The 25,732-nt window shown below is 37.8% G+C and overlaps 1 protein-coding gene and 1 long non-coding RNA gene across 5 annotated transcripts in view; one reads left to right on the top strand and one right to left on the bottom strand.

The window, feature by feature from the left end:
- The window catches only part of LOC106832303 (uncharacterized), a 387,667-nt gene that overhangs the window by 210,626 nt on the left and 151,309 nt on the right, over positions 1-25,732 (top strand). The gene's annotated exons all lie outside the window — the stretch shown is intronic.
- The window catches only part of EFEMP1 (EGF containing fibulin extracellular matrix protein 1), a 58,603-nt gene that overhangs the window by 31,724 nt on the left and 1,147 nt on the right, over positions 1-25,732 (bottom strand). For all 3 annotated transcript variants that reach the window (XM_014843026.3, XM_014843027.3, XM_070512078.1), the window contains exons 2-4: positions 25,314-25,403; positions 20,875-20,923; positions 20,307-20,708 (exon numbers count right to left, since the gene is read on the bottom strand). In XM_014843026.3, coding sequence (XP_014698512.3) covers positions 20,307-20,708; positions 20,875-20,923; positions 25,314-25,394 — 532 coding nt within the window. In that variant the 5' untranslated portion in view covers positions 25,395-25,403. The remainder of the gene's footprint in view (positions 1-20,306; positions 20,709-20,874; positions 20,924-25,313; positions 25,404-25,732) is intronic.

The following is a 25,732-nucleotide window of genomic DNA, read 5'->3' as shown; positions in this document are numbered from 1 at the left end:
AATCTTATGACCTTGTACATAGATGTCGATAAAATGCAGAAGGTCCTGTATGATTGTTTTGAAACTTACTGCAACATAACAGGTGGTTTCACATAAAAACTAGTCTTTCCCTTAGATTCCAACTTATCAATGCCATCTTATATAACCCTCCACATTAGCCAGGCTACCTACTGCCATGTGCAACACACATTTTGCCACTTATCTGCCTTTGCCCATGAGCCTCTCTCCAACTCCTCTACCTTAACAGGATAGATTCCTCTTCAAGGTCTGGCTTACACCCACCTTGTTTATGCTTCTTTTCCCAGGTTCCTTTGGCCAATGGAAGATCACTACAGAAAGCAGCTTGTCTAACTGACCTTTGGGACAGCTGTATCCACAAAGTATCCTTGTTAAGAAAGAGGGGTAGCAGCAAACTGCTATCTCTGGAGTCAACTGCCTTGTAGAGGTCTTGGATGGCTGCTCCCCACCTCCTCCTTAGCTAGAGCCACCTTAAGGAGGAAGGAGTGTCCCTGGCACTTTGTCTGGCTCAGGGTCCTAAACAAGTTTTGTTCCAACTACAGAATTCTGACATTCTCCATTAGGAAACCAGTGACTGGATAACCCTGGGCACACATCAGTGGCCTTTATAATTTTGTAGCCCCAATTTGTTGAAGGTACCAGTTGAGCTCTTCATTAGATTTGATGTATAAATTCAAGCACTGTTATAAGGTGGAAAAACACTTAAGATAAATAACACTCAAAGCTTCCATAGTATTTATATAATTATATTGTCACTACAACGATTTTGTTATAGACTAAAGGATGCTGTGCCAAATAAGGTAGATGTATAGAACCTCTTGTAGCTTCTGCAAAGGCTGAGTTATAATTTTACTTTCACATTAGTCTTCCAATAAGTTTTAGTACAAACTCTAAGATGGAACAAACCCCAAGTAGTAAAAATCCTTTAAGAGTTACAATTATAGTCTGTGTGGATAAAATCATAACGGCCTGGAACAATACACTAAATGCTAAGTGGACTTTTAAGGCTAGACTTGACTTTGGTAGCTTTACCTTGAGCTAAGACATTTTCCCTACTGCATTATATTTGATAAAAATTTAAGCTTACAAACAGAGATGTGCTATTTTTAGAATGAAATCCATGCTTAATTTGCCTTTGTAATACTGTTATAAATGGAGAATAAATCCAGTCCTAAGTAGTTACAAAAATTATGTAGCTGGCTTAACAAATTTAGAATTCAGAAATAAGTTTTAAGGGAAAATGATGTATTATTTGCTTCTTGTATGAGCAAAGAGAGTGTACTTCATTAAGATTTGCATAAGTAAGTTTCAGATTGGTATAGGGCATTGTTCACTTGGTGTAGAGGAAAGCTGATTCTGTCACTTCCCACTATCTTCAGGATGAAATCCAAACTTTTTAACATGACATGGAAGGCCCTTCATGATCTCTTTCCTACTCTCGTGTACTGCATACTGAATCATACAGAACACTTGTTCTCTTTTTTTGTCTTCTACTTACAACCTTAGCAAAAGCACTTCCCTTTGCATGTACCAATCTTTTGCCTTCCCTCCTTCCTTTCTGCCAATTCCACAACTTTCTAAGACTGATACCTGGTGTCACCTTCTCTGGGAAGTCTCTAAAATGGGACTCAGAATGCCACATTGTAATTACTGTCTACTTCCTTATAGACTGTGAGCTCTTTGAGGGCAGGCCCTATAAGCTTTTATCTTTATATTCTCAGCAGCTACTGTGCTTTGCTTACAGTATTTACTCAATTCAGGCTTGCTGAATAATCTCACACTTTGAAATTGTGTTTAGGGATCCAGCTACAGGATACCTAGTCTATGGTTTTGTGCCATCTCCCAAACTGTAAGCAGCAAAGCAAATATTAAAATTTTCTTTTCCCATCTTATTATTCCCAAATCCAACATAAAATAAAAAAGTAAATCCAGACAACTAATACATCATCTCCAGCAGACCCCATTCTTAAAAAGGAAAAGTACAGGCATGACTATTGTTTATGAAGAGTTCCAGAATGGAAACTCAAATAAACCAATAAACAGATGAACCAGGTGTTTTACCTTTGCAAAATTCTGTGGGTAGGTCTTCAAAACAACAACAAAACAAAACAATATCATGACTTAGTGAAGAGAAATTAAATCCAGTTAAAATTCCTGTAGATCATTCCATAAGCTAAATTATATGTTCACATGCTCTTAAGTTCTTACTTTATTAGTTTAGTAGTCCAGTCTCACCCCCACTACCAAACTGCCATTCCCCTTTTTGTACTCCATTTAAATTCTATTTCTATTATTTTATTTTAATTTTTGGTGAGGAGATTGGCTCTGAGCTAACATCTATCGCCAGTCTTCCTCTTTTTGCTGAGGAAAATTAGCCTTGAGCTAACACTGGTGCCCATCTTCCTCTATTTTGTATATGGGATGCCACCACTGCATGGCTTAATGATCAGTGCATAGGTCCGTGCCCAGGATCTGAACCTGCGAACACTGGGCTGCCATAGTGGAGTGTGTGAACTTAACCACTACACCACCAGGCCAGCCCCCAAATTCTTATTTTTAAATGAAGATAATTTTTAAGTGGAAAATGCATTTCCTCTAGACATATTGGGAGAACTTGTTGCTCTCCTCTATTTATAACCAAATTACTCCTTAGTTAACGCTTATTTGCAAAGTAAAAGGTAGGGGACTCCTAAGGGAGAGTGGACCTATGGATAATTGCCGCTTGCCATAATTTCCTATAATTGCAAAACCTTTATTATAATCAGGGCATGACTCTGCTTAGGTTGCGTTCATTGCATTTTGCAGCATCACAGTCTTAAACATGTTAAAATAAGAGTAATTGCTGTTAAAGGTCTATGTTTAGACATAGTTTATGGCTAGAGACTTGCTCCATATTCCTTCAGCCATATATTATGACTAATGAACATTCTACAGTTTAATGGATGTGGGCACAAGGCAGAAAGGCTGATTGTTCAGAAGATCATTTAAGGGCTTATTTAGCTCCTAATTGGTTATTTCATGGGGTGCAAGAGCTGAAATTATACCAAAATCTTATTAACTTACAATTTGATGTTTACCTTTGTAATACCTATGAATAACTATATTGCTAAACAATATTATAAACCTACTATTTAAACTTAAAGTTTTACCCTACCTTTTAAATTTTTGGAACCTAATTATTTATCCTACTTGGAGTGGAACTTATTTAGAATCATCATTTGACACAGGAGAAGCACTTGCATGCAAAAATAATGAATATATCTGTTAGAAATAGTTTTAAACAAATTATTTTAATCCTGAAAATAGTCCTTGTGGATCAAACTCTCTTTTTATGTCTCTTATTAGCATCATTACTGTATGTATAGTACTTGAAAGTTAGTGCAATTCTTTCTTGAGAAACTCATTCACTTTTCTATAAAGCAGATTGACAAATGCCCTCTCCACCCCAAACTCCACCCCAGTCCTATTAGGATGATTTAACACATTTAACCATATATGTATATATATTTTCCTCTTCATCCTACAACTATCTGGAGGTCGCATTTTCATTATGTCATTCCTTGCTCAAAATCTTTCACTAGTTATGACAGTACTAAATCTAAATGGCTTAACCAAGAATTCAGGGTTCTACATAAACTGTCCTCCAATGACTTTTCCTATCTTGTTTCCTGCTGCCCCCCACAGTAGCCCTCCTTTCCCTCACCCCAAACAGCGACACAGTACTGTCACCATTATTCTATATACAGGGCATCCACCTAGCAATGCCTGCCCTTTCTCTTCTCAGGGTTATTCACATACAGTTCATCCTTCGTGACCCAGATCACATCCACAAAGCCCTCACTGGCCCCTGGTTGCAGCAACCAATCCCTCCTCTTGACTCTTCTAGTGCTTTTCGGTAACCACCATTTACCATTGACTACACGGGGACTGGAGGATCTCAACTTGGGCTTTTTTGACTTAATTGTTGAGCTGAATTATTTCTATCATTTAATTTTTTAAAATCTGGCTCTATCTTACCTCTTCAGATAGACTGAAAAGTCTTTGCAAGAAAGGTGGTGTGTCTAGGCATCTAGTGCAGTTTGAACACATACTAACTGAATGCATTCAGGCATAAACTGATGAATAAGTGACTAAAAATTGAAAAAGATGAATGCATGAATGGTGTAGATTTCAGGGTATACATTGAAAAATATATCCAAATTTACACTAACAATTTGGGGTCTCGTGAGGGAAAGAAAGGCACAGTTAAAAGCTAAGGCTCTTGATATTTAAATTATCCTTTAATGCCTACAGGGCAAAAAGTAGTGGGTCCAGCAAGAATGGCCAGAAACAGTCTCTTTTGGTTCCATAATTCTTCAGTTGAGCCCTGCGTGTTTGGGAATTTAAGATCAGCATGAAGTTATGGTTACAACCTGACCACACAATGTCCCCCTTTCCATCTACCCAAGGAGGGATCATGACCTCATTCTCTGGGAAATGGACTCTCCTCCAAAGCATTCCAGGACTGCTTCTCTGAAAGATTAAATGAAATGTAAAACGGGGACCGGACAGCACCAAACTTACTCAGAGAACATGCATGAGTTCTGGGGGGAAAAGTTATTGTTGAGTTTTGTAATTTTTTTTTCTTCTGAACCTTTGAAAAAATCAACTCTGGTTTCAGTTTAATTTTTTTTTTTTCCAAAAGAAACCTACATGGCTACTTCTTCAAATTTGTTCCAGATGGATTTAGTCATAAAATGATTGATTATCCACTCAGTTGTGAGCTATGTGGTTAAGCTCAGAAACCTATAACAAACTGGTTTGGAGCCGTGTTTCATGGTAAGTGGCAGAAAGGATAATCCTTAAACTGTCATTTTAGAGTTAGTGATGAGGAAAGAGGAATTTAGTGGGGCTACTTATGTCAAGAGAGTGTATTAGCAAATGGATGGCTGAATATGAGGAAATCTTATGAACGTAATGCTTTTTTTCCCTCTGGACTTCACAGTAAAAGGAACCAGATCTGACTGGGAGCCCCCCTGAGGGCTGCCGCAGCTCTCACTGCCTGCTTCATGGACCAGACCAGCCTCCCCAAGATGCTCCAGGCCGGAGGCCAGAGGCTGGCCTCCACCTGGCTGCCAAGGCACCCATTTATCCTACTGCCCGCACAGCAGGCCCACAGAGGTTTTATTATTGGCATCAGAGACACCTGGGCAAATCTGGAAAATAAGTCTGGGGGAGAGTGAACCAAAGAGAAAGTGTATTGCACTCCATACAGAGCTGTATTATGTACTTTAAAAAGCAATTTAAGAATATTTGGTCCATTTCCATCTTCTTTAAAGAAAAAAAAAAGCCCTTACTTTGGATTTTAGTTACTCCTTTTAGTAGGTGCATTAGCTTTTTCTCTATTCTTTCCCTCTGGTTCATTTGCAATCTGGCTACTAGAAAATTCTTCTAGGGGAGATTGGATGTGGCTGGTGGCCTTCCCTACATGTCACCATCCGATTTTATAGATCCTTCTATACCTTGTTCGATTTCTTGGTTTCCACCTTCACTGATTTTTCTGTTTTTGCTCATATATTTTTTCCTCTTCTTCCTTTTCCTTACAGTGCTACTCTACTTGACTATTGCCTTCTTGTTGAAAAATAAGTCACTATTCTGCCTCTTATCAAGACACCTACTCCTTAGAATCCCAAGAAAGTTCATATTGAATTTTATGGCTGAATTTTTGACTTTTACAAACCTATTTACTGTAACCTTAAGATAGGTTCAGCACATGTCTCCTAGTAGACTTTTGAGGCAAAAGAAAAGATTTAAACATATTTAAACATAAATATGATGATTCTAGGAGTAGGCTTTTGAATAGGCTGTAGGAAGGAAAATGTGACCAAAACAGACCAGACATTTCTATAGGAGAGACAGAGAACATTTTCTATGATTCCCTAACAAATATACTAATATAGATGTCTAGGACAAAAGTTAACATGAAGCAAGAACAGTGTTTATTAAATTTCTTTTATGTAACTGGCATCTGGGTACATGCTAATCTGCAAAAGTAAAGGGAGTTTTTGTGTTTGTTGATAAATTATTTGCTTCATGGATATTATTTATTTGTAGAGTGGAGTAAAGAAGGAATTTAATACAGAAATTTGTAAATCAAAGGATACAGTCATAATTACTTTGGAGTGGTTTTGGTGAGGATTGATAGCATTTTAGAAGTCCCAAGTCCATGAAGAAGAGAAGGGTACATTCATTCAAAAGGAGCTGTAGAAGCAGTGAGGTTCTTCTTTTGCACAGTACTTTGCCTGTTTCAACCACACCCTTCAGGCTGTGTATCTGAATGAGTCATCCAGTCTTCTGCACCGCTGGGGAGGTGGGTGCGTTTTGCTTTTTAACCCATATTTTGCTTTTTGAAACCATTTAAAATTCTAGATTTAACTCTAAAGGCCTGGTTGGAATCAATTCAGGGGGAATTTTAATTATAGATTGTGGTAGGCAGCTTCTGACATGGCTCCCAATGATCCTAGACTTCTGGCATTCATGCCCTTGAATGTGGGCTGGCTCTAGTGATTTGTTTCTAAGGAACAGAGTATGGCAAAAGTGATAGGTTGTCACTTCTGTGATTAAGTTACAAAAGACTGTGACCTCAGACTTATTAGCACTCTCTCTCTTGCTGGCACCTTCTCTTGCCCCCTCACTTGCTTACTCTTATGAAGAAGGCTGCCATGTTGTGAGATGCTCTGTGGAGAGGTGTATGTGGCAAGGAATTGAAGGAGGAAGAACTCATGAGGAACGGAGGCAGGAAGTGAATCCTGCCAACACCACTAGTGAGTGAGCTAGGAAGTGGATCCTTCCCAATCAAGCCTGGAGATGACTGCAGCCTTGTGAAAGACCCAAAGCCTGAGGACCCAGCTAAGCCACACCTCTATCGCTGACCCTGAGAAACTGTGAGATAATAAAGGTTTGTTGTTTTAAGGCACTAAATTTTAGGGTAATTTGTTATGTGGCAACAGATAACTAGTGCATAGACTTCCTTATGGTTTCTATGTGATGGATAATAATGCATAAGCTCAGGAAAGACTGATTGCTTTGGTTGTAAGTTTGGTTTGAGTCTGAGGCTGAAAAAATCCCAAAATGTAAAATGAACAAAGTATAGATTTTTAAACAGATTGTTCTTTGCTGAAAGGTACTCATTTACCCCAATGAGGCAGAAAATCTTAATTCACAATCAAGAAAATAACAAAAAGTTTGTAACATTTAGTGTTGGCACCTTTACACTTTAAAGGAGTTTATATTAATATGCACAAAAAGTATACGTACTGTGCACCAAAATAAAAATAACTTCTTTCCAAGCTAGGACTGAAATGGAGTCCAGGACTGTGGCATGAACCACAATAATTACCCACGTCAGTGCCTGGGGAAAAGAGTTCAGTGAGCAAGCTTTTAAAGCTTCAGTGATTTGGTCCAGACTTTTAGCAAACAACCAGTACTAGGTGTGAACTGTTTTGTCAATAAAGCTTCAAGTCATTAGAACTGTCTGGTTTTTTGGTTCTGAGTCATTAAGGCTATTATAACCACAGAATGCACCTGCATTCTTCCCAGGGCAGATTTTGACTCGCTCTGGTATGTTTTCCTGATAAAAATGCCATCTGAAAGGCAAAGAACTCCTATCAATAGAAACAGTTCAAATGCCAGGCACGTATCAATGAAGAACCATATAGTGACCACACTTCCAAGGCTTGTAACCCAGACAAAGTGCACTCTTTCCACCTCTCTCTTTCTCTCATTCTTTTAAAATTATTTTGAATAAGCGCTGGAAAGGACAACTCTTCATTTTAACAGCTGAGAAAACTGAGGCCCAGAGAGGTTAACTGGTTTAATACAGTCAGACTCTCTTAGGGGAAGACCCAGATGGGAACTTTTGTCTCTTGCTGAGTTTCATGGGGTTTCTGCCACTCTTTGCTGCCAAAGACTACTTTCTGGGATCCTCCTGAGCATTCAAGCATAAAAACATTCCACTGCAGGAGAAAATTCTATTAATTAGTAAGCAAGGGAAATATCTATGTATTACAGCTGTAGCTGTTACAATGGAATTTATATTGGAGAGACTGAGTATCTAAACAGAGGAAAAAAATATCTTTTTGAAAAAAAAAAACCCACCACACACAAATCTGATTCTATCAAATTGTATCACATTTTGCTAACTGCAGAAAATAGAAAATGAAGAATCACTAGACATCAACTTCTTGATGGGAAGCACAAAGTGTGAGCTACTGGAAGATAGGATCTGTATATACCATCAAAATCTGGGAGCTTGTTAGAAATGTGAAATCTCAGATATCACCCCAGACATATGAATCAGAGTCTTCATTTTAATAGGATCCCCAGGTAATCTGTGTGTTCATTAAAGTTTGAGAAGCACTGGTCTATCACACACAGAAGTAGGAGATTCTCAAAAACATATTAGACAACTGAATCCCAAATTTAAAGATTCCTCTAGCCAATTTTATAAAAACAGTAAAACTGATTTATTAAAGTGCCACTTTTTCTTTTTTCTTTCATCAGTCTTTTGAGGGAAATATGCACTTACACATATATACATAGGTGGAAAGTTGCTAATTGTAATACTATTTTATGAGATACTTCAGTAGAACCTATTTTCGATTAGTATAGTCTTACACTTGCTCATTGTCCTCTACTCTCCTATCTTGCTTTCTTTTTATCTTTCTTCCAGTTCCATTATACATCTCTTTTTTTCTGACTTTCATTCCTCTTACAGCTGCACCTGTCTCTCAGGGTAAGAAGAAGTTCCTGGAAGAAAAGGATATGACTCAGCTGTTTGCTCTAGTTTGCTTTTTTCTCCACAAATGTGTGAATACAGTCCTGGCCTCTACCCTAACAGATGTTCACTGCATTTTTGCTTTTCCTTAGATGACTGATTTTCAGACTGAGTGGTGTGTGGTGATGGTAGGTGATGTTAGGGGGCGAGTGGCACCGTTACTTGAGTCACTCAACAGAGGAGCCAGGGAAGTCTCATAACCAGCTTCACTGTTTCATTCTAATAATATGTGATATTTATTTAAAATTGATCAATGGGCAAAGAACACTTAAGTCATGAATTTTCAGTGACTACAGTTACCCAGTTGTGATTTTTGTGGTTAAAAGGTTCACCTAACTGTAACAGAGAAGAAAAATGATTTCTTCTCCTTTAAGAGAAATGGTGTTTTCTTTCTGCTAAGTAATAGAGTTGACATAACAGTGGTGTGTCATCTATTAGAATCACTTTTAAATGTAGCTCTTTGAATCAACTGCAAAGGCTTGGTCTGAATTTGAATCTGCACTGATTCTGCTTTTCTAATTTGAGATTTACACTGAGGAATAGGCAGGCTTATTGCTTGCAATTAGTTTTGCCCACTTTTCAGGACCTTTACTTGATTTTTTAAGCTCTTGAGAATATTCAAAACACCATTCATATTTAATCAAATAATTCATGAAATCTTCTTTACTGAGGTCTTTCTTATTTTCCCCATCACTATAAGCTGTTCCCTTAATATGAGACCAGAAACTGTATTTTACCAAGAAAAGCATACAAATTCATAATACTTTTGGTAATGTGTAATTCTGCCTACTCCTGACTTTGATATTATAACTAGATTTTCTAATAATTCTTTAAAACTCTCTATTAGAATCCTAATGCTGTTTGTGGCAGGTTTTTACAATGACAACTAAATAGCTCAAGCTCTTTTTCTAATAGAGTGATATTCTGACAGTTTATTTGGGGTACGAACCATCTGTGATAACTTGGTTTATTGGAAACTATTGCTCTGGTCTGCTTACACAATCCACTTTTCTGCCTAAATTGAAAAATCAATGAGAAGATTTTTTAGTTTACTAAGAGTTGAACTCCAATTTACAATGGCTTTGCTATTTAACTTTTTTTTTTTGAATGAGCTATTCACCAAATAATCTTCCCTGGTTTTTTAGAACTATCATTAGCTACTTAAATTGCACCACAATTAAATTTGCTTCTTTTATTTAGCTTCTTTTTATCATTAGTTTAGGTTTTTTTCATCATTTAAGAAGGGAGATCATGCAATTGAGGTTCCGGACAAAGCCCTGCATCTTTCCCAGCTTGTGCGGGAGGACTTTTTCTCTGGCTCACTCCCTGGATTAGGGTTCTTCTGATGTGCTAGGTCATGAACTACTTTTACAGAAAGGGCCCACAGCTTTTACCAGGAAGTTTAATTAATCATGAATGACTGGAATTTTCTGCCTTGCTTGTTGAGTGAAGTTTTATTCTGGGCTACCTCCTGACTATATAATTTACCAACATCTGAAGAATGAAGGAGCTTAGGAATTCAATGTCAATCCCAGATAAGTTATTTCCTAATCCACTCTATGATAGTCTATCTAAAAAGTTTATTTTGTTAAAAATTCAGTTGCTCATTATAGAATACAAAGGTGGGTTGGGATAGAATCCAGGTAAATCTCTAAGAACAATTAGTAAAGAAATGACCAGGATGCTGCCAAAGTGTAAGACAAAGAGCCTTAGAGGTTACACTTTAACACCATCACTCATATTTTGTTGACCCTTTCTATATTCCATCTAACAAAATTCTTTGTTGATTAAAATAGTGTAGTAGCTGTCCAAGGTGCCCCATTCTCTTGTGATAGGTAAACACATGAATTTAGAAAGCAGTTTCCAGTATTGATTTTATGGGAATAATGATAGGGGAACATTTTAGAGGAATTATCAGCTTTGATCAGTTTAACTTCCATACATGTTACTTTCCTACCAAAAATAATGGTGTGTTATATGTTTGTGCACATGTGTGTATATGGACATGAACTTGAGTGGGTATGTGTATGTGTGCCCATGTGAGTGTAAATAGCTGGAATAAACTAAATCTAGGCAAGAAAAAGGTCATTTAGCCTGCATAGGCAGGTTTCTAAGATGTCTTTTAACAACTTTTTTTGGAATATCTTTCTCTTTTTTAGATGAGGTATCTTCTGATATCACAAACTGCTCGGGAAAGAACATGGATAAGGAGAAAAAGCCATCTTACACAACAGTATCTCTTCAGGCCTCAAATTGGGAAAAGCAGTGATTAGAAAAAAGTTCATTGGGGGGTTTTGCAAAGTTGAATGATGCCAGATACCTAAATTGCCCACATATTTTAGGAGAATGATTAAAGCTGAACTAATTCTATAAGAAGCTTCTGCAAGTCAACAAAAATTTGAAGGATTTGATCACAGATTCTGAAAAATTTATACTGCTCTTCATAATTTTGGCATATTAAAAAATATTGAGACACTTCAGTTTTTTAGTTAATAGTAGAAATGTCAATGACAATTTAATGGCATACTTGTTTTGTGAATGTATGTATAGGAGGGCTTTGCTACAAAATATTTCACAAGTGAAATCTAACTAATCACCATTGAACAAAAATTCTTCCCTAATCTAGATTGTGATGGACCTGGTCTCCTGGGTGGACACTGACTAGGACCCCTTGAGTTGTTTCCCATTTTGGATTGTGTTCCACACCTCCACTCAGGGGAGTAGGATTAGATTCCTTGCAGCACACGTAGCTGTTTAGAGTACAAAACTTAGTTCACTACAGTCCCTGGAGCTTTTTGAGGTTTAACTATATGCACAAAGGCGGTTCCAGTTCCCATTATGATTTTCACTTTAGCTGGGCAGACATAAAGCTATACACACAGCTTTTATGGTCAGTTCTGGATCCATTCCCTACTTCACACTCTTATGTCACCTACCGTTAAAGTATAAGCTAGTTATCAGCTCCCAAGGGGCCCTCAGTAAGCTGGGTTCTTTCTTCCTGGCCCCCTGGGATCTATGGATTTCCTTCTCACTTCTCTAGCAATTCAGCTCTTTATGCCTTGGGACCAGATCAGAACAGCGCTTCTTTAAGTGACCTACGCCCAACTAAGTGACTTTCCTGGAGTCTACCCTTTAGCGTTTAAACAAAGTAGATTTTAAAAGGGTAATTTCTGGCCTGCAGTCAAGGGAAATGACCAAGATGGACTGCTCTGACCCCTTCTTCCTTTCTTACTCTTATTTTGTAGAGCTTCATAAAGTACCTCGAGTTTCTTCATGATATTACAAAGCTCACATAAGTATTTTCCAGCTTTGTGATTATTTCACTGCAAACTCAACTGTATTTTCATTATTTCCCATTAGATTTCTGAGGAAAGATATATTTGATAAAGTGATGAGTTTGCTGTTTAAACAGCTTGACAGTAAAAATAACTAGTATTTCCAACTTTAGTCTTGCTCTAGGAATAAAGGCAACCTGTTTATTCACCAATGTTTGTTAAAAACTTAATTATCCAGGATATAGTGAATAGAATTTATAGCTCCTTCTTTCAGGTGGCTTAAGTTTAAAATGGGAACAAGATATCTAAGACCTCTACTATTAGTGAGAAATTTGATAACACATATAGCTGGGAAATATACTTTATATACCTATCGTATTCAATAGCTCATTTTCAAGGATGGTTTTAGAACTCAGAGTAAACTTTAAGCCTGAGTTCTCTGTTGATTAAAAACCATTCATTTATTCAAACAAACACATACAGATATACACTCACAAAACATTTGCTTAGTACCTACTCATAATAAGTAAAATGGGACACAGTTCAGGAAGATATTTAGACAGAGCCAGAGAACACATTTGTATTTTGTTGGGGACATGTGTTGAGGACAGAACCAGTCATGGATGTTTGCTGTGCAGTGGTTCAGCATCATGTATACTTTCTGATTTGGTCTTCTTCCAAGTACCCCAACTCCTTACCTCGTTAGCATTCCTATCAGCAGCACACTGCTTCTGGGGGACTGTGCAGGGAAGCCACTCTAGGGCAGAAGGAACATGGACACAGTGCTGCTTCTCGTTTGTTCTTCTTGGCTATAGGATGGTTACTTCCTCTGCTGCCTGAATCTTAATTTCCTTATCAGACCTCTTGACTTGCCCTCATCATTCTCTTCTAAATGACCAGTTCTAGGGAGGAACCAAACTTTTGTTCTTGACCACATTTCTGGAGACATGTTTTCTTTTTCTGTCTAAATATGAATTTTAGTAAATTTCAAGGATACCTGTATCACACACTGGTTTTACTTCTACTTTTGGCAATTCGTTATGTACTTCTTGTGATGTCCTATGTGTTACTTTACAGAACTGCTGTTTGTTTCTTTTATTGTTATTTTATAACTCATGGGTTGATGATGCCAAGTTCCCTAAGGACTATGACCACTCCTTCCTTCTACTTTGATTCTATCAAAGTGCCTTACAACAGAAAGTGGTTCTCAAACTTGATTGAATTTATTGAACACTAACTGAAGGGTTTTGTGTTCTGTTTGGTCAATTTCACATGTGATATTGCCTGGTTACCCTTGACAAGTACAGATGTGCAAGTATTTGAAAGGCAGTCCAAGTTTTAGAATTTAATTCAGCCTAAATCTCAAGTTTTTTAGTCTATTTAGTACACATTTATATAACATTGATTCCCTGTCTCACCCTCCTTTTAATCTGTGGTCATATGAAATTGACAACAATAAGCTATCCATGCTGCTTCCAGTATCTTGGCACTCAGCCATCCTCTCATGTCATTTCACTTCATCTTTATTAAATGTTTGCAAATCATTTAGGTTCAAGCTACAAGCCTGCCATTGTGGCTAAATGCTTGCAATGACAGCCATTTTTTTCTGCCAGTATCTGAATGCAGTTTTCTTGATCAGTTTTATTTTTGAGTATGCAATTTGCAGTTACCTCCTGGAAAAAGAAGCATGCTAATGAATTTCAGATGTGGCATGAATTACTTATTTGTACATTCATGCAAAATCAAACACATTTGGGACAAATTTTGTTTACTCTTTGGTTTTAAAGAATAAAATTGTGCCAGTAATTCAAAAAGTGCAAAGGCAATCCTTACAAATGGGGCAACTTGTTGATTTCAGAGAATATAGTTTGAGACTTTCTGCTGGAGAAGGAAATAATGAGCCAGTACCAGTGCACATTCCTGAAGTTACCCAGGCTTGCAATTCTACTTTAATCTGCTTCTTGTTGCTTCTATGGGGAGAAGGAAATTCATTCCACAGATTAAGTGATAACTAGTTTTAACGAGAATCTCCTTGTCTTTGATGGGAAGTAAATCTTTGATCAAGTTTAAATTGAACAGAAGACACTTATGTGAAACTTTTCTAATATCTGATAATATTCACAGAGTCTAAATAGAATGAGATGTCAGCTGTGCATCTGCTATTGGATGGATCTCCTATCACTTTGGTAACTGAAAGACACTTTAAGGCCAAAGTCAGAGTCAACCTCCTTCTCTTTTGTGACTCTACATGAACTGAACCTCCAAACCCAGCATTTCCTCATCTCACAAGTTTGTGCCATGAGTGTAAGGGGGATGCTTATAGAAGGTATGGGTATCTCTTAGCATCAATCATTACCATAGCCAGAACATAATTTAGAGTTTCACCTGCTGACAATACAGGCAGTTATAGTATATCACATTTGCATATCCTCTAGATTGAATATATCGTATCCTTGGTTCAGGGACATAGTCCCAAGCAGGACTCATGACCATTCATGTTTAGGGATCAGAGTACTGGTGATGACAATAAGAAAGGTAAGAGATGTAAAACAGAAATATTATTCTATCTTAGAAGCAGAATGTATATTTTTTGATGTTTTCTCTTCACTATTTCCCATAACCCATGTAAAGTGTTATGACCCTGCCCTCTGATTCTTGTAACTGAATGCAGCTTCTTGAAGTTAAGATTAAATTAGGGCATTGGTGCCCAACCTTGAGCAGGCATCAAAATCATGGGATTGTTAAAACAGAGATTGCTGAGCCCAATCCTTAGAGTTTCTGATTCAGTAAGTCTGATGGGGCCCAGGAATTAGCAGGTCTAATAAGTTACTGGATGATGCTAATACTTCTGGTCTGGGGACCACATTTTGGGAATCATTGAGTTAGGTAGTTACATAGTAGAGTCTTTTGTTGCAGAAGAGTGATCATACTGACCTCTTCCATCCTTCCACCTCAAATAGTTGTCATTCAATTTTTATGAAGAAATTTTAAGGATACTTCCTGACTGTGCATGAATCAGATACATATACATACTGTTCATAAATGTGTATTAAAAATGAGTCTTAAATTAACTAGTAATTTGATGGTTCCAGTATTTGGAAAAGTAAATTATGAAACAATGCTAGATTTTTCAGGAGGAAATCAATCATATCTATTACACTACATCAGCTTATTTAAAAAATGATTGGGTTTTCTCTATAAACTCAACTCCTGTCCATCTGTATGCCTATTGAGAATTTTCAAATACTCAAAGGTAATTAACAACTGAAAACAATGAAAAACTGTAAGCAGGCTAAATACTCATTTTACTTTCTGCTGGAAGTATTCTTTTCTGTTAATATCATAATTTACTCAATTACAGTCTTCCTTTTGCAAAATATCTATTTTCTGAGATCAAAGCTCTTCACGGGCTATATAATTACATGCAAAAAATTAGACATTTCCTCACAAAACTAACTGAAGCAACCAGAGACCTTAATGACATTAGTGAGGATCTACAAAAGGGTAGTGTTTGAAAGCTGTTTAGTAATGACAATGCCAGTTATGCTAAGCTACTTATTACACTATAATTTATAAATCCTCTTTAGAATATGAGATCATTTAAGTTTCAAATGAAAGAAGTCAAAGAAAGACGTCCCTGGCATCTGAGAATCTGTACATGTTAGTTCAAGTTTCTTTTTTTAAGTAGATTTATAAATAATAACTTCTTTCCTTTTCAAAATAGTATTTTAGTTATCCTTATGTTTATAAAGAAATGTGCAGAAGATAATAGATGGTCCCCAAGTCTGTAGAGCTTTTTAACCCTGGGTATGGTTTTTTTGTTCCTTTAGGCTTTATAAAAGGATTTTTTTTTTCGTTTTAGCTTTTTATTTGCTCCTGCATCATGGGTAATAATGATAAAAATCAAATCAAATCATTGAAAATACAGCTGAAAAGAAAAAAAAATAAAAATTTTGGCAACAAAGCTTTATAGTTGAAACATGGTTTGTATTTAATTTGGCTGTGTGGTAAAATTTTTCCCAGCAGAAATGTGGAAAGATGAGCTAACTATAGTACGACATGTATCTTATTATGTAGGTGCTAATGTCCAGATATCCTACACATTTGATCTAGAACAATGTAGAAACCAGCTCTATGACAAACTGGCAAGTGAGACCCTGACAACTGCAAAGAAAGGCTCCGTCCAAATATAAACAAATCAATGAAGCCTGGTTTTTGAAAGTTCAAAACAAACAGGAAAAAACAGTCTCACTGGAAAAACAATGCCTTAACCTGAAAAAGTGGCTCCAACATTGGGACTTTCTCACTCTTGGCTGTGAGGTGCAGGAGATTTGGTTATTGGGTGTGTGCTACGGTGATCAACCATCCCATTTGCCCAAGACTCAGGCGTTTCCAGGGATGTGGGACTTTCAGTTTTAAAACTAGGACAGTCTCAGATAGACAGGGATGGTTGGAAATCCTAGGCTGTTTCACATCTCTCAGTTACACCTTATGGAATAGAAGCCAGGTACTGCACTGTGGATTTGGCTCCATAATCAGCTTCATTAGGCATTTGTACTGAATTCATTTTTTGATGGTGTAATTTCTTTAGCAAGTTAGAAATAATACCTGTAAGTCGTGACTGAGTTTAGTCTTGGCTTAATTACCAGCTATACAAAATACCCTATGTTGAATTTTTTGAAAGTTCAATGAAGTGAACAAATTCCTTCAAATTGCACATTTGATGCTTTCTCTTACTTGCTAGTTGCCAAATGATTTTTTTTCCTATAAGGGTGGGGCTATTAGAAAGTTATATATGATAAAAAATTCCTTTCTCAACTTGAATTAGTGATTTCTAACTCCATCTCCTTTGAGGAAGATTACATAGAGACTATGCAATAAAGATGTAGAAAAATAAAGTAAGCCATTAATAGGTTACATATAAAACATTCCCCATTCATCCAACTTCTTTTTGGAGCAGATGAATATCCTTTGTCTTTGAGGTAGATGATATCTCACTGAGAAACAATTAATTTCTGAAACTTTATTTATACATAACTCCAGGTATGTTACACCAAAGTGGTCTTCATGTAATTTTATAGCTGCCAAGGATGGCACCTGACATTTGAAATTCTCAGTGCAAATGGCTCCCCCAGCAGCAGCCTCAGTTGCAAAAATTACCTGAAAAAAACCTGCTGACTGTGAACTGATACTTGGATGTTATGTTGCATTTTAAATCCCTTGTATTTGCACAAAATTAAAAAACTCTGGACAAATACATGAAAAGGATCATGCTTTCACTAAATGTTAAAACACAGACAACTGGTTAAAATATATATTTATAAAATAGAATATATTAAAAAATATCTAGTGGTATTAAATCATTAGGTGCCATCTGTGACTGGTAATAGTGCATTCAAAGGCACAGTTGGCTTTAACACTGAAACACAGTACAGATTCAGCCATTACATAAAAAATGTCCTCAGCTTTAGGTTATGTAATGATAAACTGTACCTGTTCAAAAATATATGTGGAAAAAAGAAATAATTTTAATACAAATATGACTCATCCACAGGCATTCATTTATTTCGATCCAGCAACCATGGTAAATGTGTTTGGATTATTGGACAAGTACGTAACATTTAAAAGGGAGTGGAGATCTTTATTAAAACAGAAGGCTCCTGAAACTCCACAATGATGTCAGAAATATAGGTCCTTGGAGCACATTATTGTTTTAAACGGAGGTCCCTACACTTTCATATTGGTTATAAAACATTATTTTGTGCTGCTGGCCTGGAATGAGAATGTCATACATCTGCAGGCAATTAGAAGAAGCTGGACTGCATGTTTGATTAGCTCAATAATAAACGGGCACAAGTGTGACTCGACTTATGTTAGTCAGATTCCCTAGACAGATTATTCTGTTGTTATCATATGAAATAACCCCCTTTTATCAACAATTAAGTAAATCCACATTTATGGGCACTTTGCAAAATTGGGAGGTGGGAAGAAATCCAACTTAAGCCTTAAGTCATCCAAAAAACTTTTAACCCTGTTTTCAATGATACAGACCCCCAATCCCAAATTTTAGAAATTGGTTGAATTATACAGAACAGTTTGGGTTGGAAATACCCTGTGTGCAAACAATCAGTAAGTATGTATTTAGCATCTACCATAAGCAAGGCATTTAATAGTTTTAGCTTATAACTAAAAAAAATTCCCAAAGAAGTAAGAATTGTAAATGTTTTAATATGTGAAAAGTAACTTTCTTTGTAAGGTAGTCTAAATCTTTTTAAGAAAAATTAATTAAGATTTCATTTTTATTATAGTTCCTGCTGTAACTAATGTGTATTGTAAGTCCTGAATATGTTTTATTCTAGAACTTCATTCAGTTCTAGGCATTGTTCTTGAATTCAACCACTATTGATGGACATTATAGTCAATGATGGACTATAAACTACTTTGGGAAATGACCTACTTATTTATCTGCGTCTTTTCTCCTAAGTATTATTAAAATATACATCTGAAATGTGAAAAATAATTCAGCACATAAAAGTCAATACTTAAAAAAATTTCAGCAAAACTTTTCAGTTTCAGGAAAAGTACCACAAAAGCTTCCAATCTATCCAATCTAATTATATATTTAAATAACACAATTAAAGTCAATATCTTAAATAAACTCAAGATTTTTTAATCAATATTCACTCAAATACATGCATATAAAATAACCGCAGGAGGTTATCTCCTTAACATAACCCTTAAGTTAAATATTGGAATATCAAGCAGATGCTGAAGCATTTATCATCCATATTGGAATTCTGACTCATGACAGTAACAGAAAACAGATGCTAATATGATGCACCCTCTGAAAAGTGACACCATTCCGGCATGGGATAGCTCTTGATGTGGGGTACTTAAAATTTGGACGGAAAATATAAAATCATAAAAGTCAGAGCATGATAGGTTTCCTGACTTCATTTATAAGCCACTTAAAATCTCCTATCTTTTATACAGAAGATAAAACTCAACACGGGTGAATAAGCATCTCAGGGGACCTGAAGATGCTTCTTTCACTAAATGCAGGAGCCAAGTGATCCTCATTGAACCCCTCAGTGTTGAGAGGGGAAGATTCTCTCTTCCTCATTCATGGGCAGGTAGAAAGTAAGAATTCCTGGGTTCTTTCCATTGGCCATTGTGTACCAGACACTTATGGTGTAATATGGGATCTACCCAGTCAACCCCTGGCAGTGAAAAAGGAGTCTGGGGCTCTTGTGGCCCATTTCAGTAACACAATCTCCATACCAGGCAAATCTGAAAGTGTTTGCTAAGTAGGAAAAGGGAAACAAAATCCCTTAGGACAGTCCATTTAGTTAATATCGTACGCGTCTTCTAAGCCCAAGATTCTTATCACTTTGCTAACATGAGTCTACAGCTGTTTCTAGAATACACAGTGATGTGTACTCTTTGTGAAAATAAACAGAAAAACCCAGGCAGAGGGTGCCACAGTGCAAGTGATATAAGCGAAATGTGCTCAAATGGGAGCTTAAAAGAGAGATAAATGTGAGCGGAGGAGACTCCCTCAAAGGTAATGAGAAGCAGAAGTCCTATTTTTTTATTCCTCACTGAGGAAAATAAGTCAATGATAAGTTCAATGAAAAGGAAGCTTGAGAATCCAAAGGGGGATATTTATGGAGTAGCTTGACAGCACAATTTCAAATTCCAAATGAAGAACCTGACTGCTCCTTCTGACAGCTGTGACTTTGGCCCCACCTGCCTGGGTCTGAAGGCTGACTCCACACTCACCACCTCTGTGACCTCTGGTTCTCAAACTTGGCTGCACGCTAGAACCACACGGGGAGCTTTAAAAAAATACTGATGCCTGGGAACCCACCCTTAGAGACTGTTATTTAATTGGGCTGGGGTGTGGCTTGGACATGGAGAAGTTTTAAAGGCCCCCAAGTGACTCTAAATATGCGCAGTTAAGGTTGAGAACCACTGATGACCTCTCTGAGCCAAGGTTTCCTCATTTGTAAAATGATAATACCAGCAGCAACTACCTTTTAGGATTATTGTGATAATTAAATATGATAATGCAGGCAAAGCACTTAGCACAATGTCTGGTGAGTGGGAAGCTCTATATAAATGTGAGTTGCTATCATTCTCACTAAGATATGCACTTGGGCAAGAACTTTCTTGTTAGTATTGTAAGTCATGCTTACCTTGGCACACATTATGCTCACTCTGCTCATAGCCTGTTGCACACTGGATCCGGTGAGAAGGGTTGGAGGGAATGCGCTGAAGGTCAGCTGGGTTCCGCCGGATGACAAAGTTATTTCGGCCAGTCTGCACTTCAGCAGCAGCACTGGCAACAAAACCACCCCCAGGCATCACTCCACTGGCTGCCATGCCACTGGCTGCTACACTCCCAGGGGTTGCACCCGAGGCTGCGGCTGCATTTGCAGCTGCACCCACAGCTTCAGCTGCTGGTGTTTCTTGCTGAGGCTGTTCATTATTGACAATAATCTGGGCTGTTTTAGGAAGGCAGAGGTATCCTCCATAGTGGTTGACACATTTCATTCCACCTTTGCAAGCGTCTGGGACAATGTCACATTCATCAATATCTGTGGTCAGTAATAAAATAAGTCAGGAATCTTCTTAGAGAGGAAACTGAACATGTAAATATATGCTTATGCCTTTTTGGTATAATATAAACAGGACATGAAGAATGACACATGAGGTGGGGACAGAAAGCTATGTTCAGATGGGAAGTCTTTGAAGTTGGCTCACCTTTGCACTGCTGTCTTACAGGATCCCACTCATATCCATCTGTGCATTGCTGTGAAGAGAACATCAAGATGGGGCCAGGAGACAGTTAATTGAGTATTCATTCCCTAAGAAGTCCCTCTAAAAGCTTCACACATGTGGCAACAATACTTGTGCTGGAGTCCTAGATAGATGATGAGATGGGTAGTTTAACAGTCTCTAACTTTTCTTTTTTTAAGATAAATTTGTGCATTGGACTACTTCAGGGGACCCTTCTCAATCATCAGCTGCCTCAACTCTTCTGTTGTGTTTGGTACAGCGGCCCATAACCATCTTCTTGGAATTCCTTTCTCTCTGTCTTGATGTTAATCTCCTAGCTCTCTGACTACTCTTTTTTTGCTCCTTCTTCCACATTGTTAATTTTACCAAAAAAAAAAAATTCAATAGAGTTCTTTTTTTCAGCCCTTGACTCTTGTCTTTCTCTCTAAATTTTTTCTTTCTTTCTTTTTTTTTTTAAATCAACAACTCTTTTTTTAGGAAGATTAGCCCTGAGCTAACATCTGCTGCCAATCCTCCTCTTTTTGCTGAGGAAGACTGGCCCTGAGCTAAATCCGTGCCCATCTTCCTCTACTTTACATGTGGGATGCCTGCCACAGCACGGCTTGCCAAGCAGTGCCATGTCCGCACCTGAGATCCGAACCGGCGAACCCCAGGCTGACGAAGCGGAATGCAAGCACTTAACTGCTGCGCCACCGGGCAGGCCCCTCCAAATTTTCTTAGAGCATCCCAGCACCTAGATTTCCTCATCATTCCTATTCAGCTGAATGCTCAGCCTCTCTCTCACACCCTGGCCTGCCTTCTAGCTTCAGTTCCTACAGCTCCTCCCTAGTTCACTCGCTGAGCAAACCATCTATCCATCTATCGAGTACCTTCTCATACCAGACAGCATCCTAGTCCCTTGGGATGCAAAGATGTGAAGACCTTGTCCCTGTCCTCAAGCAGCTCACAGACCAGAAGAGGAGTCAGACAGGTAGATAAGTTGGAGCAAGATGTCAGGGGCCCTGATATAAGTATGCATGTGGAAAGAGTGATGGGCTCTGCCTGAGGCTGTGGGTGGGTGTGGCAGGATGGAAAGGAAGGCTTTATGGGGGAGGTCACAAGTGAATTGGGCCTTACAGGACTTTCTAGGCAGATGTTGGAACTCTAGGATGAGGGATCACGTGATCAAAGGCACAAAACCGTTAAAGAAGGAAGGGGCCGCAAGTACTCCTGGGTGGGTGGGGTTGAGGTTAGAAAGGTAGGTAGGGCCAAATCTAGGAAGCCTTTCTTTGGGACAAGCAGGAACTGAATTCTACTTTGAGGATGAGTGAATCTCAAACTTTATTATGCTTAAGAATCACCTCAGGTGCTTATTAAAATACAGACTCCTGAGCCCACCCAAAAGATCTGATTCTGTAGGTCTGGGGAGGAGGCCTGCAATTTGAATGCCTAACAAGCATCCCACGTGATTCTGATACAGGTCATCTACGGGTTACTTCTTGAGAAGTGCTGCTTTAAATGATAAGAGACCCTGAGGAATTTTTAAGCTCAAGAAAACATTTGATCAGATGCAGAGTTGAGAGAGATGCTTCAGGAAGGATTGAGCAAAAGTAGAGTAAACAAACAAATGAACTTAAGTTCTTTTACTAGACCCAAGAGTTGCTTTTGTACACAACAGATGCTTGGCAAGTGAATAGCTGAATGGAGATAGAGATCAGTTTAGATATTTTACTGATATCTTAGACTTGGGGGGGAACTAAACTCACTTTATCTCCCAAATTAATTCTTTCTAGTTTCCCCAACACTGCCCAAGGCACTACCACTTTTCTTAAGACCCAGGATTACAACTTTAACATCAACTTTTCCAATTATTTTCCTTCAAGTTCTGCTGACTTTGTGTCCATTTCTGTATCTACCATATTGGTGTAAGGACTTTCTGGCCTCATGAGTACGCAAGGCTCCTTAGCTGGTCCATATCTGTGCATGCTGCACACAGCCTCCATGACAATCTTTCTTGCTCTCTTGGTTATGTTGTTCCTCCATCTAAGCACTCACAGCAGCCTGCAGACCTCTCATCTCCCATTATTATCATCTCTAGGTTCTCCCCACTACCCAACTCCAGCCCATCTGAACTTGTCGCCTCCTGGACTTGACTTGGTTGTTTTTACTTTTGCCTGTGATTATGCCACTTTCTCTGATTCAGGTTCCTCTTCAGACTTTCCAGATTAATCCAAAGTTATCACTTCCTTCAAGAACCAGCACAAGGTTCTACCTCCTCCAACATGCCAGTATTGACATTAATTACCCCTTTACTTTTCTATTTCTTTAGCAACTTTATTATAATTTGTATAATAATAATATTTGTATTTGCTTAGGAACTTTGTAGTTTTCAACACCATTTTCCCAGGGTAAATTCCCTGAGGTTAAGATCTGAATTTTCTTAAACAAATTAACAAATTCTTTTGATAGTGGTGAGAATTGCTTTTGCACATGGCAGATACTCGGCAAGTAAATAGCTTAATGGACCCCATCTTTAATATGGAAGGGGAATATAAGGCTATCTTGTGGATATGAGCCCATCCTTCTGAAAAGTATCTTTCAAGCCAAGCAAAATAACAGTTCACTTGAATAGTCCCTATGCTAAATAGAGAAGACTTGCAGTTTGTTTTAGGTATTTAGTTCCAGTACATATAATATGAATCTACTATCAAACAAGTCTAGACTGAATTTAGCTTCACCACTTGCTGGCTGTGTAGCCTTTAGCAAGTTAGCTACTCTCTCTGATCTTCAGTTCTACTGTCAGCAGAAGGAAGATGATGTCACTGACCTCATACTTTACTGTGAGGCTAAAAGGAGATAGTCTCTCCACAGTGGAGTACTCAAAAAATAGTTACATCTTGTCCTTTAACCATGAATTAATAGGCATACAGAATTCAAAAGAGAATAGACCTAATCTTAGCACAAAAAGGGTGCCATATCTGAGAAATATGTTATAATAATAGTGAACCCTAGTTTGTGGTCTTAAAACTATAGTGTTGAATCCACAGGGAACTTTCTCTGCTAAAGAGGAATAAGCTTTAGGTGATGAGCAAATGGAAGGGGGTATAAGATAAGCAATTGTAAAAGCAATAAAGTCTTTTATTAGATGAACACAAAAGTGGGTAGCTAATTTAATTTTAGCTCCCTAAGAAAGTAGTAAGTTTAGCCTGAATAACAAAACATTTTCGTTTGAAGATAAACAACACATGTATTCATTTCTCTTGCTTTATTTATCTTCAGCAGAGGAAGCAACTAGATTTACCATTAAGTTAACAAAATATTTATATTAAACATTGTTTGATTTACAGTTGATCTGAACAACAACAAAGAACATGTGCCAGATGAATACTAGCATTCTAGGGATAATATGGTACCAAAAAGTGAGATAATGTTTATTGTCAGTAATTGACATAAGCTCACTTTTGAGTTTTATTTTCAAAATTTTTTCACATTCTTTTGAGTAAATTACTTAATTTTAAATTGGGAACAAGTAGAAAAATATGTTTTTCATATTCTGATCCAGGACAAATGTCATTTGCCTCACACTGATTAAAGACTAGAAAACACAAAATAGAGGTGCAAACAAACTCACCAGAAGTGAGGTGAGTACTGCCCTCTGTCCTCACCACATCCACACCTGGCAGGGGGAGGGGCCAGAGGATACTTTCACTAGTTTTTAAACATTGGTTATACCCATGAAATTAGCTAATTAATCGATTATTACTTGGAAATGTCAGATATGCTAACTAGAAAATATCAGATATACTTATTTGTAAAACCAAATTTAAAAAATGCATTTTAAAACCATTTTAGCAAATACCACGTTTTGGTAACACAGAATGTCTATCTGAAAGGCATTTATGAGTTATCAGTTATACTATAAATGAATATATAGCCTTTATAAAGTCAATAAAAGCCACTTACATGAGAACACAAGACACATGCACAAATGAGGCAATGTGCTTTTCTGATATTTAACTTTCTTACTTGATTTGAGTCTTATTCTGCAAGTTTTGGTTTCATCTGCATGTATATAGGAATCCAGGTTTTCCAACTTTTTATACCCATTAATTTATTGAACGTGTTGGAAACATGTAGCTTACTTTGGGTTTTGTTTTAAAAGGGTTCCCTTTTTTGGCCTTGCACAAATCCCACTTGTGCAAGGGACATTTTGGTCCCTATCTCAATTGATGATCTAAATGAACTTCTGAAAGGACCACTGGCAATTTACAACAAATCTTAAACGTGAGCCATGCTAAAACGTTGTTTAATTTATTACCCCCCACAGAGTACAGCCCACATACACTGGCAGGAGTGGATAAAGTCTGCCTTATGTCGCGGAATCCCGCTGAACCGCACTTATCTCAAATTCCATCGCCCCTTACCGTGTACGTGATGGTTTCTTCGGTGTCCTGTGACTTGACCAGCGCCAGAGTCAGCATAGTTAGGAAAAGGGCTTTCAACATCTTGAACCTCTAAGAAAACAGAACACAAACCAATGCTTATTATCTGCTGCGGGGGAAATAAAACCTTAGCCGTGAAGTAACAAGCAAGGAAGGGAGTGCGGGGGAGGCTGAGGCTCCATCATATCCAACTTCCAGTCTACTTTCTCATCTCCCCTCCCCTCCCCCTCCTCAACCTTCCTGTGGGCAAAGGAGGCACGAAAAAACGGCTGCAGGATTACATTTCACTTTAGTCCATCCGGCTCCGCTGAATATATACAAGGGATGTACAGCGTGCGTTTTATACTGCATCTACACAACAGACTCCAGAAAGGGAGTGGAAGAGAAAAAATAGGGGGCAA

The sequence above is a fragment of the Equus asinus genome, chromosome 6 (genome assembly GCF_041296235.1).
Source record: "Equus asinus isolate D_3611 breed Donkey chromosome 6, EquAss-T2T_v2, whole genome shotgun sequence".
NCBI lineage: Eukaryota > Metazoa > Chordata > Mammalia > Perissodactyla > Equidae > Equus > Equus asinus.
Note: the sequence above shows the minus strand (reverse complement) of the source record. Positions and strands in the feature narration are given on the sequence as shown.